This window comes from Ictalurus furcatus, chromosome 19, assembly GCF_023375685.1.
Source record: "Ictalurus furcatus strain D&B chromosome 19, Billie_1.0, whole genome shotgun sequence".
Taxonomy (NCBI): domain Eukaryota; kingdom Metazoa; phylum Chordata; class Actinopteri; order Siluriformes; family Ictaluridae; genus Ictalurus; species Ictalurus furcatus.
The window spans coordinates 11,541,807-11,555,483 of NC_071273.1; the positions used below are offsets into that span (position 1 = coordinate 11,541,807).

Here is a 13,677-nt window from a genome sequence, read left to right on the forward strand (position 1 = left end):
AAGCGGCGTTGTTGTTCTGCCAATTTCCTTTTATTACTGCATTTAACATTTTGAAGGGGTTTTGTTTTTGAGAGCTTGCTTTATTTGCTTTACTTTACTTTTACTTATTACTTATGTGTGTATGTCTGTATGTATTCTTCCTCTTCTTCTTCTTCTTCTTCTGATTATTATTATTATTATTATTATTATTATTATTATTATTATTATTATATTTTCACCAGAGGCTTTAATTATTCCACATTATTCCATATTGATTATATAATGATGATTATATATCACATACTTCTAAAGAGCGCTCGGTGGCTTAGTGGTTAGCACGTTCACCTCACACTGCCAGGGTTGGGGGTTCAATTCCCACCGTGGCCCTGTGTGTGCGGAGTTTGCATGTTCTCCCCTGCTGCAGGTTTCCTCCGGGTACTCCGGTTTTCTCCAGTCCAAAGACATGCATGGTAGGCTGATTGGCATGTCCAAAGTGTATGAATGGGTGTGTGAGTGTGTATGTGATTGTGCCCTGTGATGGATTGGCACCCTGTCCAGGGTGTACCCCGCCTTGTGCCCGATGCTCCCTGGGATAGGCTCCAGGTTCCCCATGACCCTGAAAAATATAAAGCAGTATAGAAGATGGATGGATCCTTTTAAAGAGCTTTTCGAAAAATATTACTACTAATAATACTACTAGTATAATAATAATAATAGTAATAAGAGGAAGAAGAACTGTTTCTCCTACATAAAAGATACATGATAAATCGGGAGAATGTTCCTAAGGGTCCAGTAGAAATCCTAATTTAGTATGATACATAATACCATATACTTTGCTTTTACAATAGGACTACAATTAGAAATTGACACAAAGAGCTGCTGAATCTCAAATGCCTCCATGCTCCCTAAACACGTGGACTACACAGGGCATGAAACAGTGTTTTTTTTGCACCCTAACAAGTGCACATTATGTCTAACCATTGGCCATTCAATCGACAGATTTTTTTTTTTTTTATCGTGACCGAGCAGATCAGAAGGTGTGGCCTAATGACGCTTACCTCTCGTGGAGACACGCCCACTGGGCCAAATGAGTCCGCTCGAACGCAGTGCAAGGTTCAGCTGCTGCTGCCTGGATACGCGGTATTGGGAATGTATAGAAAAATACAGCTAGGATAAAAGCTCTCAGCGCACAGGAGGGCGGAACATGAATGAATCAATATTTATTTTGTAAGAAAACTATAAAAACGAGCCGACTCATGAAAAGGAGGAGCAGCATGGCAGAATAAGAGGAGCGACGCCGCCGCTGTAGCTACCTGTTTAAGCCGATCGCACGCGCGCGCGCGCGCGAGAGAGAGAGAGAGAGAGAGAGAGAGAGAGAGAGAGAAAAAAAAAGAGAAAGAGAGAAAGAGAGAGAAGGACGCGCGTGCCGAATATATGCGCGTTGATTCTGCTGTTTTTGCATCATGACGACCGGACAGGATGAAAGTTCTGTACGAGTGGCTTTAAGGTAGGCCTGTAGTCTCTACATGTTCGCTCTCTTGTCCACTGATGCTCATTTAGGCACCGCCTCTTCGCCATGTACCTGTTATTTGGCCACAAAGCCTGGCATGGAGGACTGGGCTCGAGCTGCATCCTGAATCGCCTTTTATTCGGACTGTCGTGCACTACATAGGGTGTAGACGAGCTTTATTGTGGACTGCATGTAGTGCACTTCTATAGGTAGTAGGGAGCCATATGGGATCCAAATGAATTCTCATTTGTATTGATTTCATAGCATAATTCATCCTGACCTACTTAGCTGACCAAATATCCTGAGACATTGCATCTACCTTTATACAGCAATAGACAGGGCAGAAAAGATTCAAGCAGTTTAGGGTTCATTTGCTTGCTGAAATGAAAGTCATAATCTTCCCATTAACCTTAACTACTGGCTTCCTATGCACATGAGACTGAAAGAAAGACGGAGAAGATTTGACTCCCATCATTCACAGCATGCACTGTAATGACTATTTTGCAGGTATTGTGGTGTTTGGTGTGTTGTATCTTGGATGTAGTCCATTTTAGAAATGTAGCCAGTGGATTAAATGTTGTGAAAAGCACTTGCTGTGTGGACAACTGTGTTTAGGACAAGAGGTCAGATCATAAGTACAGGCCTTAACTACTTCCTGAAGAGTTCAACTTGAAGGAATCGGTCTCCCTGAAACACATGAAATGTCTTCGTGTTGAAATATTTGTGATGCGATTAACTTTTCTGGTCCATGCTGTATTTGAGAAGCTGGACGTCACAGTGGGACATTTCTACAGTGGTGTTCAATAGGAGGAAAATAAGGAATGACTGTCAGTTTTTGGCTCCTGAGAACAAAAAAACAAGCAATTTCTTTCACCACTTTAGCGATATTCAATGTCATATTAACCCTGTACTGTATGAATGATTACATTTACATAAAAAAAGAAAATTATTTTTATTATTTGAATTATTTGTGTAACGGTGGAATATATCATATAGTCAGAAATAACACCTGAATGAGATTACAATTCCAAGTACTGCATTTTCCAGGCTGAGGTTTTTTTTGCCACTTAGTAAGCATGTAAAAGTGTTTAAATGTTTTCCTTTAAATGGTTTTGCCTAAATATTGAAAACTTAATCAAATTAATTATGAATTGGTCACGTGGCATAACATGATTTTGTTATGTCCAAGTGAAAGCCCCCTTTTTCTAATTACATGGAAAGATAGTCGTTTTGTATCATTGTATCAAAAATTTGGAGATTAAGGATGGGTGATATGGACTTGAAACCATATCAGGATATTTTCTGGTATTTATTGTGATAACGATATCAGTGATGATATAAATATAGTACCATGCACCACTGTTTTTAGCTACAAGTGATATCTGTGAAACACAAACACTGATCTAAAAATAAAGCTGATTTTCTGTAACCAAACCAGTTCCAGATTGTAGAGCTAGCTCCTCGTTTAGCGATAAACTCCTCCTCAGCTTCACGTCCGCCTTCCGCCGTACTTGTTTTTGCTCTGCACGTGAGCTGCGAACGGGTCGCACACCGTCGCTCACAGAAATACATCATCAACTAGGCTTTATTGTTATTATCATGGGAAGACTCATTCTTATTGAGGGGAGAATTTCTACCGGTATATCGCAAACCATAAGATATCGCCCATCCCTAATGGAGATAGATTAATTGTTGCCAAATTGCAACAGCATGCAGTAAGGGGTTAATGTGAAATCCAGTAGAAAGGGTGGACACCGCAAACACTGGACTCTGGACGCGCTTGTGCTGAGTTACAACTCAGCTCGTTTCAGGTCATCAGTTTATGAGATGACTAGCCTAAGATGGCATTACCACGAAGGTTAAAGCTTTGAAACATCATCTGTTTGAGCAGAGTGTACAGATGAGGATGTGAGAGAACTGGACAGATTAAAGCATTGCTGCATTGCTCATTTGAAGCAAGGGCTTCAAATAATGCTGCATTCGACTCAAGGTTGTGACTTGTAATTCCCAGCCTCCAACCAGGAAAAGCCCACGAAAACTTGAAATTCTTACTCGTCAGCTTGGGTACTGTAATTCTCAAATGCGAGGTCCTTTCCAGTTTATGGTGGGCCGTCATAAACATGGCCGCTCACAGCATTGGACGTAAACAAAGTAGTACTTCTTACGTTGAAATTAGTTGTACTGTATATACACAAGTATTTACTTTTATAGCAGTGCTCACCAATCCTCTTCCTTGAGATCTCCCTCGCTGCAGGTTTCATTTCCAACCACAATCGTAACACACCTGTTTTAGTTGATTAAGAACTTCTTAAGGCAATGATTAGATGGTCAGGTGTGCACGATTATGGTAGGAAACTGTTAACCAAAGAGAGCACAAACCATGTTCCTGAAGGAAGTAAATGGGAAAAGAAGAATCAACTCTTGGATTAATAAGATTAATACGCCAGTTGTTCCTGGATATTACGCTGTAGGATGTTACGCACACCAATCATAAGGGTTTGTGTGAGTTTTAAAGTAGGAATTGTCACCAAACTGTGCCTGAATGTGTCCATACAGACCATGGGCTAAAGCCTCAACAGCTAAAACATAAATGTATGTACTGTATATATGTACAATATGTCACAGGTGAATAAGAGAAGAAATGTTGCACAAAGCCACCTTTGAAAACACCTGTGATGTAAAGAGAGAAAATGACGTTCTGAAAGCAGCTGAATGACGCTGGTACTAAAACAGGAAGCAGGTAGAGGCATATATTGTGTGCTTTTGTCATTGAAGAAGGCACTGTTCAGGACAAAAGCCTCGTAGCCTGGCTCAGGTTACTTTATTCTAGCATGACTGTTTCAGCTCCAGTTACCAGAGTCTGACCCAGCATGCAGTTTACTGATTGTTTTCAGCTTGGGCCTAATGTCACCTAGTGCGCGCACTGTTTCTAGTAAATACTTGGGCGTTCGTATGGAAACATCCTCTTTGCATAGCAAACATCAGGAAAATAAATGGCAAAAGAAAGAATAGTGTTGGCAGGTGCACACAGTTTAAAAAAAAAAAAAACATGCAGTGGATTGCAGTTGCATGTGCTCTTGTGCTCATTTATTAATAAAAATATATAGGATATTTGTGCTAGCTTTAGTGCTTTCAGTGCTCTTGTAGATGAAAAATTAGTCATAGGACAAAACTGTATTTTGACATGACACAGGATTTCTTTCGATAAAACAGTAGGTGTACATTTATCTAACAAACGATCTAATAGTTGAGTCATCTTTATGCTATCTTGAGCCTGATTTGCATTTGTGGCAATACAATGAGACATACACGTCCTGTGACCTGTGTGTCAAGTCCTAATCCTTCTGGGACCTTGTCTAATACTTAGAAAGAAGTAGATCAACACTTACAGGTGCAATAGTCGTTTTTTAAAAAAAATGTATTTGTTTAATTTTATTATTCCTTACTTGTACAAATAAGCTCGAAGACATGTAGGACATGATATTAATGCAGCTTTAACTCAAGACCTAAACCACAGCATCATTTTATTTTAATTCCTGAAGCTCAGTCTTTTTGTCTTGGAGGCATTCCACTGTTTGTCTGTTTAGGGTATCAGAACAGGTTTCCTTGGAGAATTACTTCATTTCCTGGTTATAGCAGCATTTCTTTTCTTCATATTGAGTTTTGTTTGTCCGGTCACTTTTTAAATAGCGTTCAGAACTATTATACATTAGTACATAATGTCATTATAGTCAACATGTCCAACGTTCAGTGAACTCAAGCTGTCATTGAGTGTTTGTTTGCAAAGCCAAGGCAGCCTGTTAATTAGTGGTGCTGATGCTGGTAAAGAAACCTGCCAGGGACTTTGGACATACTGGGCTTGTACTGATAATCCACACTTCATTCACACACCTGTCTGTGCTTGCTGGACCTATGCCATGTGTTGACATCACCTCATTCATGTTGGGTTAAATGACAGACTTTGAAATTCATCAGGGTATTATGTCCTTAATGCAGAAATATTTTTAGAAGCTCTCTTCCTGCCTTTGAGGATCATGTACTGTGGTCAGGGCTTTTCTCAAACCTAGTGGACTGAAATAAAAGGTGGCATTGCCATTATATAAATACACATGCACAGTAGAGTAAAGAGCTTTCTTCATATCACACAGCATGGAAGGAAGTTGAGGTCAGAGCATAGGGTCAAGAATGTACAGGTGGAGCAGATGAGAGTTAAAGGATCAAACCGGCATTTTCAATCTGATGTCAATCTACTGCATCGGCAGGGTATGTGCAACTACACAAGACAAGAAAAATGAATACATTCTGACTCAAAACACACTTATTATACAATATAAGGACAGTTAAGCTTCATCGGTATGGATTGAAAATGTGTGGTGACCTGAGAAACGCGGTGAAATGTTTGCTACAGTAGCTCTTCTGTGGGATCGGACCAGTTGGGCAAGCCTTCACACCCCACGGGCATCAGTGAGCCTTGGGCGCACATGAGCCTGTTGATGGTTTACCGGTTGTATTTCCTTGGACCACTTTTGGTAACCACTGCATGCTGGGAACACCCAACAAGACCTGCTGTTTTGGAGATTCTCTGTCCCAGTCGTCTAGCCTTCACAATTTGGCCTTTGTCAAAGTCGCTCAGATCCATACAGCTTGCCCATTTCTCCTGCTTCCACTTCAAACACATCAACTTCAAGAACTGTCTGTTCACTTGCTGTCTAATATATCCCACCCCTTGACAGGTGATGATGTAATGAGGTAATCAATGCTATTCACTTCACCTCTCAGTGGTTTTAATGTTATATATTACGGAAATAAAATGAATCTTACTGAAAACTACAGGCTTTCCTGGCCTGATATGTATTTTTTTTTCTTTTACATGCATCACAACCAGAGGTTATATCATTTTAAACATCTGGTGGCATCCAAAAGTGATTGGGGAAAATCTTTTTTAAAGGTTTCATTTCATTTCAGAAAAGCATCATGGATATTTTGACATATCTGATTACTAAGTGAATTGAATAGGCACATATGCACATGGCTAACCAACAACTTGATCAATGTCTTACATTCACTGTGTGAGGGAATCACAGATATTAGACGTCTTTATGGAGCCTGATTGTTTTTATTACAGATTTTTTTGTTGTTGTTAAACTGACTCCTTACCTAGCCTGATCTTTGCAGGAAGCCTAGACAAGATTATAAAGTCAATAAAGTAAAGATGTCAACGTAGCTTATAGATCAGGGGTGTCCAAGCTTATCCACAAAGGGCTGTTGTGGGTGCAGGTTTTTATTCCTATTAAGCAGGAGCCATAGCCGAAAAACCTAATTTTGGCCAAAAACCTTCATCATTTTAATCTATTTGTCAGAATTCAGCAAAAGCAACATCTGATATGTTTTCCAAGACCAAAAGCCACCATACACAGTTATGTAACATGAATAGAACGCTCATTAAACACTAACAATAAAGACATTATAGGCAGGATATTTTACTAAAGGTGAAGTTTTATCCTATAGTAAACAGCAATTCCAGTGATGTTCAATTTTCTGGTTTTATTGCATCGATGTGTGTTCAGATGGACACCGACTACAGCGCTGTGAAAAAGTTTTTGCTTGACCGTAGGTATGATGACCTTTTTGTATAATTCTGTGTTTGGTTTACGCCAGATGTAACAGGACTCCTGTCTTCCAAACAGTTCCACTTTCGACTCATCAGTCCACAGAACATTCTCCCAAAAGGTTTGAGGATCATCAAGGTGTGTTTTGGCAAAATTCAGATGAGTCTTAATGTTCTTCTGGGTTAGCAGTGGTTTTCACCTCACCACTCTTCCATGGAGGCCATTTTTGCCCAGTGTCTTTCTGATAGTGGAGTCATGAACAGTGACCTTTATTGATGCAAGAGAGGCCTGTAGGTCCTTTGTTGCTGTATTTGGCTCTTTTGTTGCTTCCTGGATGAATTGTTGCTGTGCTCTTGGAGGAATCTTGGGAGGTTGGACACTTCTGGGAAGGTTCACTATTGTGCTGAGTTTTTCCATTTGGAGATAATGGCTCTCACTGTGGTTCTTTGGAGTCCCAGAGCCTTTGAAATAGCTTTGTAACCCTTCCCAGACTGATGTATTTCAATCACCTTCTTCCTCATAATTTCTGGAATTTCTTTCAACTTTGGCATAGTGTGTTACTGCGTAAGACCTTTTAACCAACTTCATGCTGTTGAAAAAGTTCTGTTTAAGTGTTGATGTGATTGAACAGGGTTTGCAGTAATCAGGTCTGGTTGTGTGTAGTCCAGCTGAACCCCATTATGAATGCAGTTTCATAGATTTGGGGAATTAGTAACTACCGGGGGGCAAATAAATTTTCACACAGACCCAGTTTTGCAAAGTATTGGATAACGTTTTTGCTTCAATAAATAACATTATCATTTAAAAACTGTATTTTGTGTTTTCTCAGGTTGCCTTTGTTTTATCTTAGATTTTGTTAGAATTTCTGAAACAATTTAGTACGAGATGTACACAAAAACAGAAGAAATCAGGATGGGGTAAATAATTGTTAACAGCACTTTATATTGCTCAACTAATTGCATCGATAACGTATAACCATATATTCTTTGCCTTTGCATGAAGAATTTATGAAAGATATGTTTTCTACATAGACTCCCATTATAATAGAGTTTATGTGAAGAGGTTTGCTTCAGATGCAGTTGATAGTGATTGGATTGAGAAACGCTAGTGTTTCCTTTGAATCTTGCTCAAGGCTTCAACAGTAGCTCTCTTGCAGCTTTGGGATTTGAACTCCCAGTTGTACAGAACTTTAGCCGTTGAAAAATTTGAGATAGTAGATAGAATGTGTAGTAATCTGTTTCTTGTCACAACTACATATCAGCACAGTTGGCGTTCGCCAATGTGATGTTCTTGTGCCATGACTTTTGCACACAGCAGTGAAATGAACCCACCAGCCACACATGCACAAGTTTCATTCAATGATTGATACACAGTTAGCGTAAGCATCTCTATAAGTGAGTGTGCTGTATGAAGGGCTCATTGGAAACACGTGACCGTGTCTGCCTTGGACTCAGCTGCTGGTCCTTTGAGTGCCACTGTACAATGCAAGCTTAAACAAAGCCATTAATAATGAAAAGCCTTCGAGCATACAATGGTGCTCTTTGTAACGTTCATCACTCAGTCAATGGAGTTACAAGTTGCTTTGCTGTGTTGTGTTCATTTCTCTTCTAGTGCTAGTCTTGTTTTGATCCAAGACTTTACTTCAGTTTGGAAAGCAAATGAGCCAAAAGTCAGAAGGGCAGCCATTATTGAGCAAGCTGGCTAACCCTTAGTGGATTTATAATCTTTATAGGACTGAGGCTGAGTGCTATGTGTTTTTCATGTCCAAGGTCATCATAATCTTTGGGCTGGTTGGTAACGTCCACCAAAGCCTGTTACCGAGTCTTTTGTTAGTCAGGCTACCCGAGACATCCTCCTGCTCCGTCATCCGTATCTAATTGTGTGGACCTTCTTATCAATATTTATGAGCCAGTTGTCGAGAGCTGAAAGAGGACCACATCTCTGAGAGCCATCTATCTGGTTTATAAGAAAGCGCTGACTCATTTTAGATGAAGTCACCCAGAAAATCCACACCTCATGTTTTGCAAAAGCCGAAAATCTCTCAGCGTTTATCAAAGTGGCTGGCAATCGGAGCGGGAGCTTGACTTCCGCAACCTCTTGAGGTTTATCTTATCGCCTTTCTGCTCTAGCTAAATGCATGGCAGGGAGAGCTTCAGTCGAGTTGTCCGTGTGGTGTGTTTATCTGTAGTGTGTTTTGCTTGAACGCCCTCATGACACAGTTGAAGTGCACAGAAGTCTGAGGAAAGACCTTGCAAATCCCTGGTATATGCTTTCTGATTTAGAAGATCATTAAAGAATTCTGTAAACAGATTTTCCTTCCTCTTTGTGTTTTTTATTTTACTAAAGTCAAGTCAAATTTATTATATATCACATACAAGAACACATTCAAGAACATACTATACAGAGGTAACTTAAAAGTCTAAAGATTATTGAAGCAAAATATGTATAAGATGGAAGAGATTAGGAAAGAGGGGAGAGTAAAAGGCTAAAGATTAGAAGAGAAAGATGGACAAAAGCATCAAACAAATTGGACAGACCTAAAAATGAGAGCAAAATGGGTAGAATTTCTTGTCTTTTTAGGAAATCGGTGTATTCCTGTGATGCAGAGCTGGAGCCAGATGTGGCTTTTGTCTTTTGAAAATTATTAAAATGCCTAAATATGGTATAAAATGTTTACTTGCTTCTTTTCTCTTAAAGGTGCATAAGTTGCATATCGATTGAGAAGTAGGGTTCTAGATAAGGTTCTAAAAAACTTTGTAAACTTCAGGATAATTGGTTTGCATTGTGCTTTTAAAATCAATTAATTTAAGAAGCATAAGTCAATGTCTTGAATTCTCTAAAATCACACTGATCCTGTTTGGTTGTTGTTGGAATAGCAAACTGCTCATATTCAGCTTCCAATAAGTGCAGGATGACAACAGGATTCAACATTTTTCCTTATCTTGTGTTTTCAGCATTTCCCTTATGTACCGTCAGCCAATATCAAATCACACTGGAATCAGCAGTCCCTTTCCATTAACAACCGCACTGCTTTGGGAGGGGAGGTGGCCGCCTGTTTTTTCGTCCTTGTGTTTACTGGCTTTCCACTCATTGACCAGAGTATGAGGCAATATGACAGCTCCGCGTATGCCCTCTGCCCTTTTTCCTGCCGCCGCTCATGTGTGCATCATGACCTTTGACAGAGGAAGCTGTCAGGAGCTGATCAGTGAACCATTCAGGGTGCTTTGAGACCACTGGTAACTTAACTTGCATTCTTTTGAGTAAGTGAATGCAGCTTTTAGGGAGGCTGACTGTACCAAAGTTCCTCTTCTGCCATTATAGTAGATAAAAAGCTACGATCAAGCAACCTGCCAACAGTATGAAAGTAATATGAGTCAGAATTACAAATCTCGGCTGATGTCGGTCTAAAATTCCAGATCGCTAAATGTTTTACATTTACAATATTTTCTGATCTGTTCAGCCGACATGTTTTATGCCTTGAACTAAGACAGGGACATGAACCTGGTTGTGTACTCGGAAATGTTGTGAAGAGACACACACGCGCCCCTCTTCTACAGGTTTTGTCAAGGGTTTCAGAGTAGTATTAGCAATGTAATTTGACTGCAAAGCTGGCATTGCAGCACTATAAAGAGCACTAAGCAGCCACAAAAAAGCGCTCATAACGATTAGCAGATCTGAAGCTTGACACATTCTTTTAATCTTATCTCCCAGCTCTGTAAAAATAGTATTTCAGTTCATGTTTGTTAGCTAGATAATGCCTTGGGGTATTTAACTTGAGCATTAGGCAAAAGACTGAAAATAAACAGTGTGTTTCAGACACTACGCATTAGGAGGTTATTTTAACACTCTGTAGCCACACTCACCCGTGATATGATCAAAAATCTTAAATGGTTCCCTACCTGTGTGACTTTAGCTCATAGCGATGCTATCATTATTATTTAATCATAGAATTAATCAGTAATAAAATATGTAATATAATAATACTGATAATAATTCTAATGCTAATAATAATAATAATAATAATAATAGTAGTAGTAAGATAATCCACATTGCAGCTTGTTCATAACCTGGCAACAGCCACACACCTTCTTTGATGGTATGCTTTCCTAGAGTCAAACTAGTCATGCAACTTTTCTGATTACTATTAAATAATACTCAAAGTTCTTGAGTGATGCAACAGAAAAGCGTTCCATGTCCAAGTACCCTGGCTGGGAGCCACTGGAGTCAGGAGAGGAAAGTCGGGCGTGCTGTCTGGGTGGGACGGATGGCATACTGTCTCGCCCTTTTCAATCACAGATATGCTAGCCATTTGTGAGGATCTGTAAGCTCATGCATGTGGGAGAGGGTGGATAGTGCTTTCCTCCAAGTGTATTACACTGCCTTGTGACACAGCATGAGCAGCAGTTTGAAAACATGCTGTGCTGTCTTCACATGTTTTGGAGGAAAATTGGTAGCCGTTGTATAATAAGGGAGAGCCTGCTAGTGGGTGGGAATTGGCAAAAAATCAAACTGGGGAGAAATAATTATACTCAAACATCTCTTACAGTACCTAATGAATGCGAACATCACTTGTACATAATGCTTGTGACATTTCACTTGGACAGCATAGCCTCAGTTTTTGTCAATATAGGATCGATTCATATCTTTGATATTGGTATTGGTGTTACGATGGAAAAATGGGAATCGGTGCAGACCTACATGCTTCTGTGGTTTATCTTATGAAGTCTGGCATCTAGCATCTGCACTCTGTGACTCTGTATTTTGTAAAGGGATCATGGAAAGTTGAATGTAATATGTCCCCTGAACATTTACTGTAGGGCTGAAAGAGGCTTGTTTGTACCTGTTCCTGAATGTCATCGTTCCAGACATTACCTCTACATCTTAACAATAGTGGCCCTTGAACTAAAAATGGTAAACTGCCCCGAGTACCAACCACTGAACATGTCGACAGCAGCGTAGCCCCAATTCAAAACACCACAAATTTGAGAAGGCCTTTGTCTCTGGCGTGTGATGTCTCACAGGTAAGCAGGGCTTTTTGAAATCACAGTAGGAATGACAAACGGGGCCAGATGTTCTGACAAGGGGAAAATTCTCACATCCAGTTTCTGTCTCTTTTTTTTTTTTTTTTTTTCCACCTCCTGTTCCTTTTCATGTGGCCGTCATTTCCTGAGTTCAGAGGAGCAGGTTAGATGAGACACCACTGTTGGTGTGTTTGAATGAATGAATGAATGAAAAGTGACCCTGCCGTTCAGCTGGAAGTGAGAGAAAGGAAAGGAAAGCAACACTATATCACAAAAGCCTGAGAACCATGATCATGTTTCCCTTACTTTTGGGAGCATCCAGAGATTATGTATTATACATAACCTCACTCTTTTGTATGTTAAAGGAAGTAACATATTAAGTAATATACTACTTTTCGTCACTGTGCTGGTTAAACTAAGTATAGATTCATTTATATAGTGTCTATATAGTATAGTTTAGATGGTTTTCTTTCATATTAATTTACGTTTTTTCCTCAGAAGTACAAACATTTTGCACAGTAGAGTATAAGATGTACTGCTCCATTTTAATACATATTTTCAGAATATATATTTCTCACTTTAGAGGTCTAGGCCAATTTTTTGCCAGTTTTGATTACGTACTATAATTTTTTCGCCACACATAGGTTGACGATGCCCACAAACATGTTGCTGAATGACCAGATGTATAATTGGTGTAGGAATTGAATAACAAAACATATAATCGGTCTGCTATGCTGTTTATAGTATAACTAACTTGAAAATTAGTCATCAAAACTGAAATACAAATTTTCATTTCCTTTGTGACTTTATTCCCCATTAAGCCTCAGCTCTCCACCACAAATAATTCTAATTCCTAAATCATTAAGCGATATGTAAGACATGCTCTTTCATAACAGATTTGGCTCAGTTATGGGTCTAGGACTTTTATACAGACCAAGATTTGACTATGTAAAACAGAATAGTCCGATTGTCTTAGATAACCTAAATTCATCCTGACTAAATCGACACTTGTGCAGCATTATACAGCTTCTGTTGCAATCTAAGACAGTTCTAAAAAATAAATAAATAAAAACGCACACACATCCTGCAGTCTATTTGTTCCATTAACGTTTTATGTTAAAAGTAGGGTTTGATCAAGGCAAGGTGTAAATCATGAAAAGCATATTATCACTAAATATTGGTGCATCAAGAAGTGGCCATTTCAGCGATGTTTATTAAGATAATAAATATCTTGATTCTAGTTTATTAGACAAAGTAATAACTTGGATGGGCTGCTGTGTGCATGTAAACACAGATAATGCTTATTATTAAGGGTTTGTACAGCTCATCAGGGTTCTCATACTGCACCTCTCAGCAATAAATCCATAATGAGTCATCATCCATGGAGGCTGCAAGCACACTGAAAAGATGATGTGTTGAAATTCATAAGCACTCAGTACTGCTTGTAAAATAGCCATCACTGACTGAGCAATTCCTTGATGAAACCCTTTACTGAGAATTACAGCAACATTGAGGGAAAAAAAAGAGCCCGAGAAAGAAGCTGTTGAGGAAGAATGTT

The 13,677-nt window shown here is 39.3% G+C and overlaps 1 protein-coding gene across 3 annotated transcripts in view; it reads left to right on the top strand.

Annotated features, from left to right (window-relative positions):
* The first annotated feature begins 621 nt into the window (after positions 1-621).
* LOC128623335 (kinesin-like protein KIF21A) overlaps positions 622-13,677 on the top strand; it is a 54,146-nt gene continuing 41,090 nt past the window's right edge. For all 3 annotated transcript variants that reach the window (XM_053650323.1, XM_053650325.1, XM_053650326.1), the window contains exon 1: positions 622-1,486. In XM_053650323.1, coding sequence (XP_053506298.1) covers positions 1,443-1,486 — 44 coding nt within the window. In that variant the 5' untranslated portion in view covers positions 622-1,442. The remainder of the gene's footprint in view (positions 1,487-13,677) is intronic.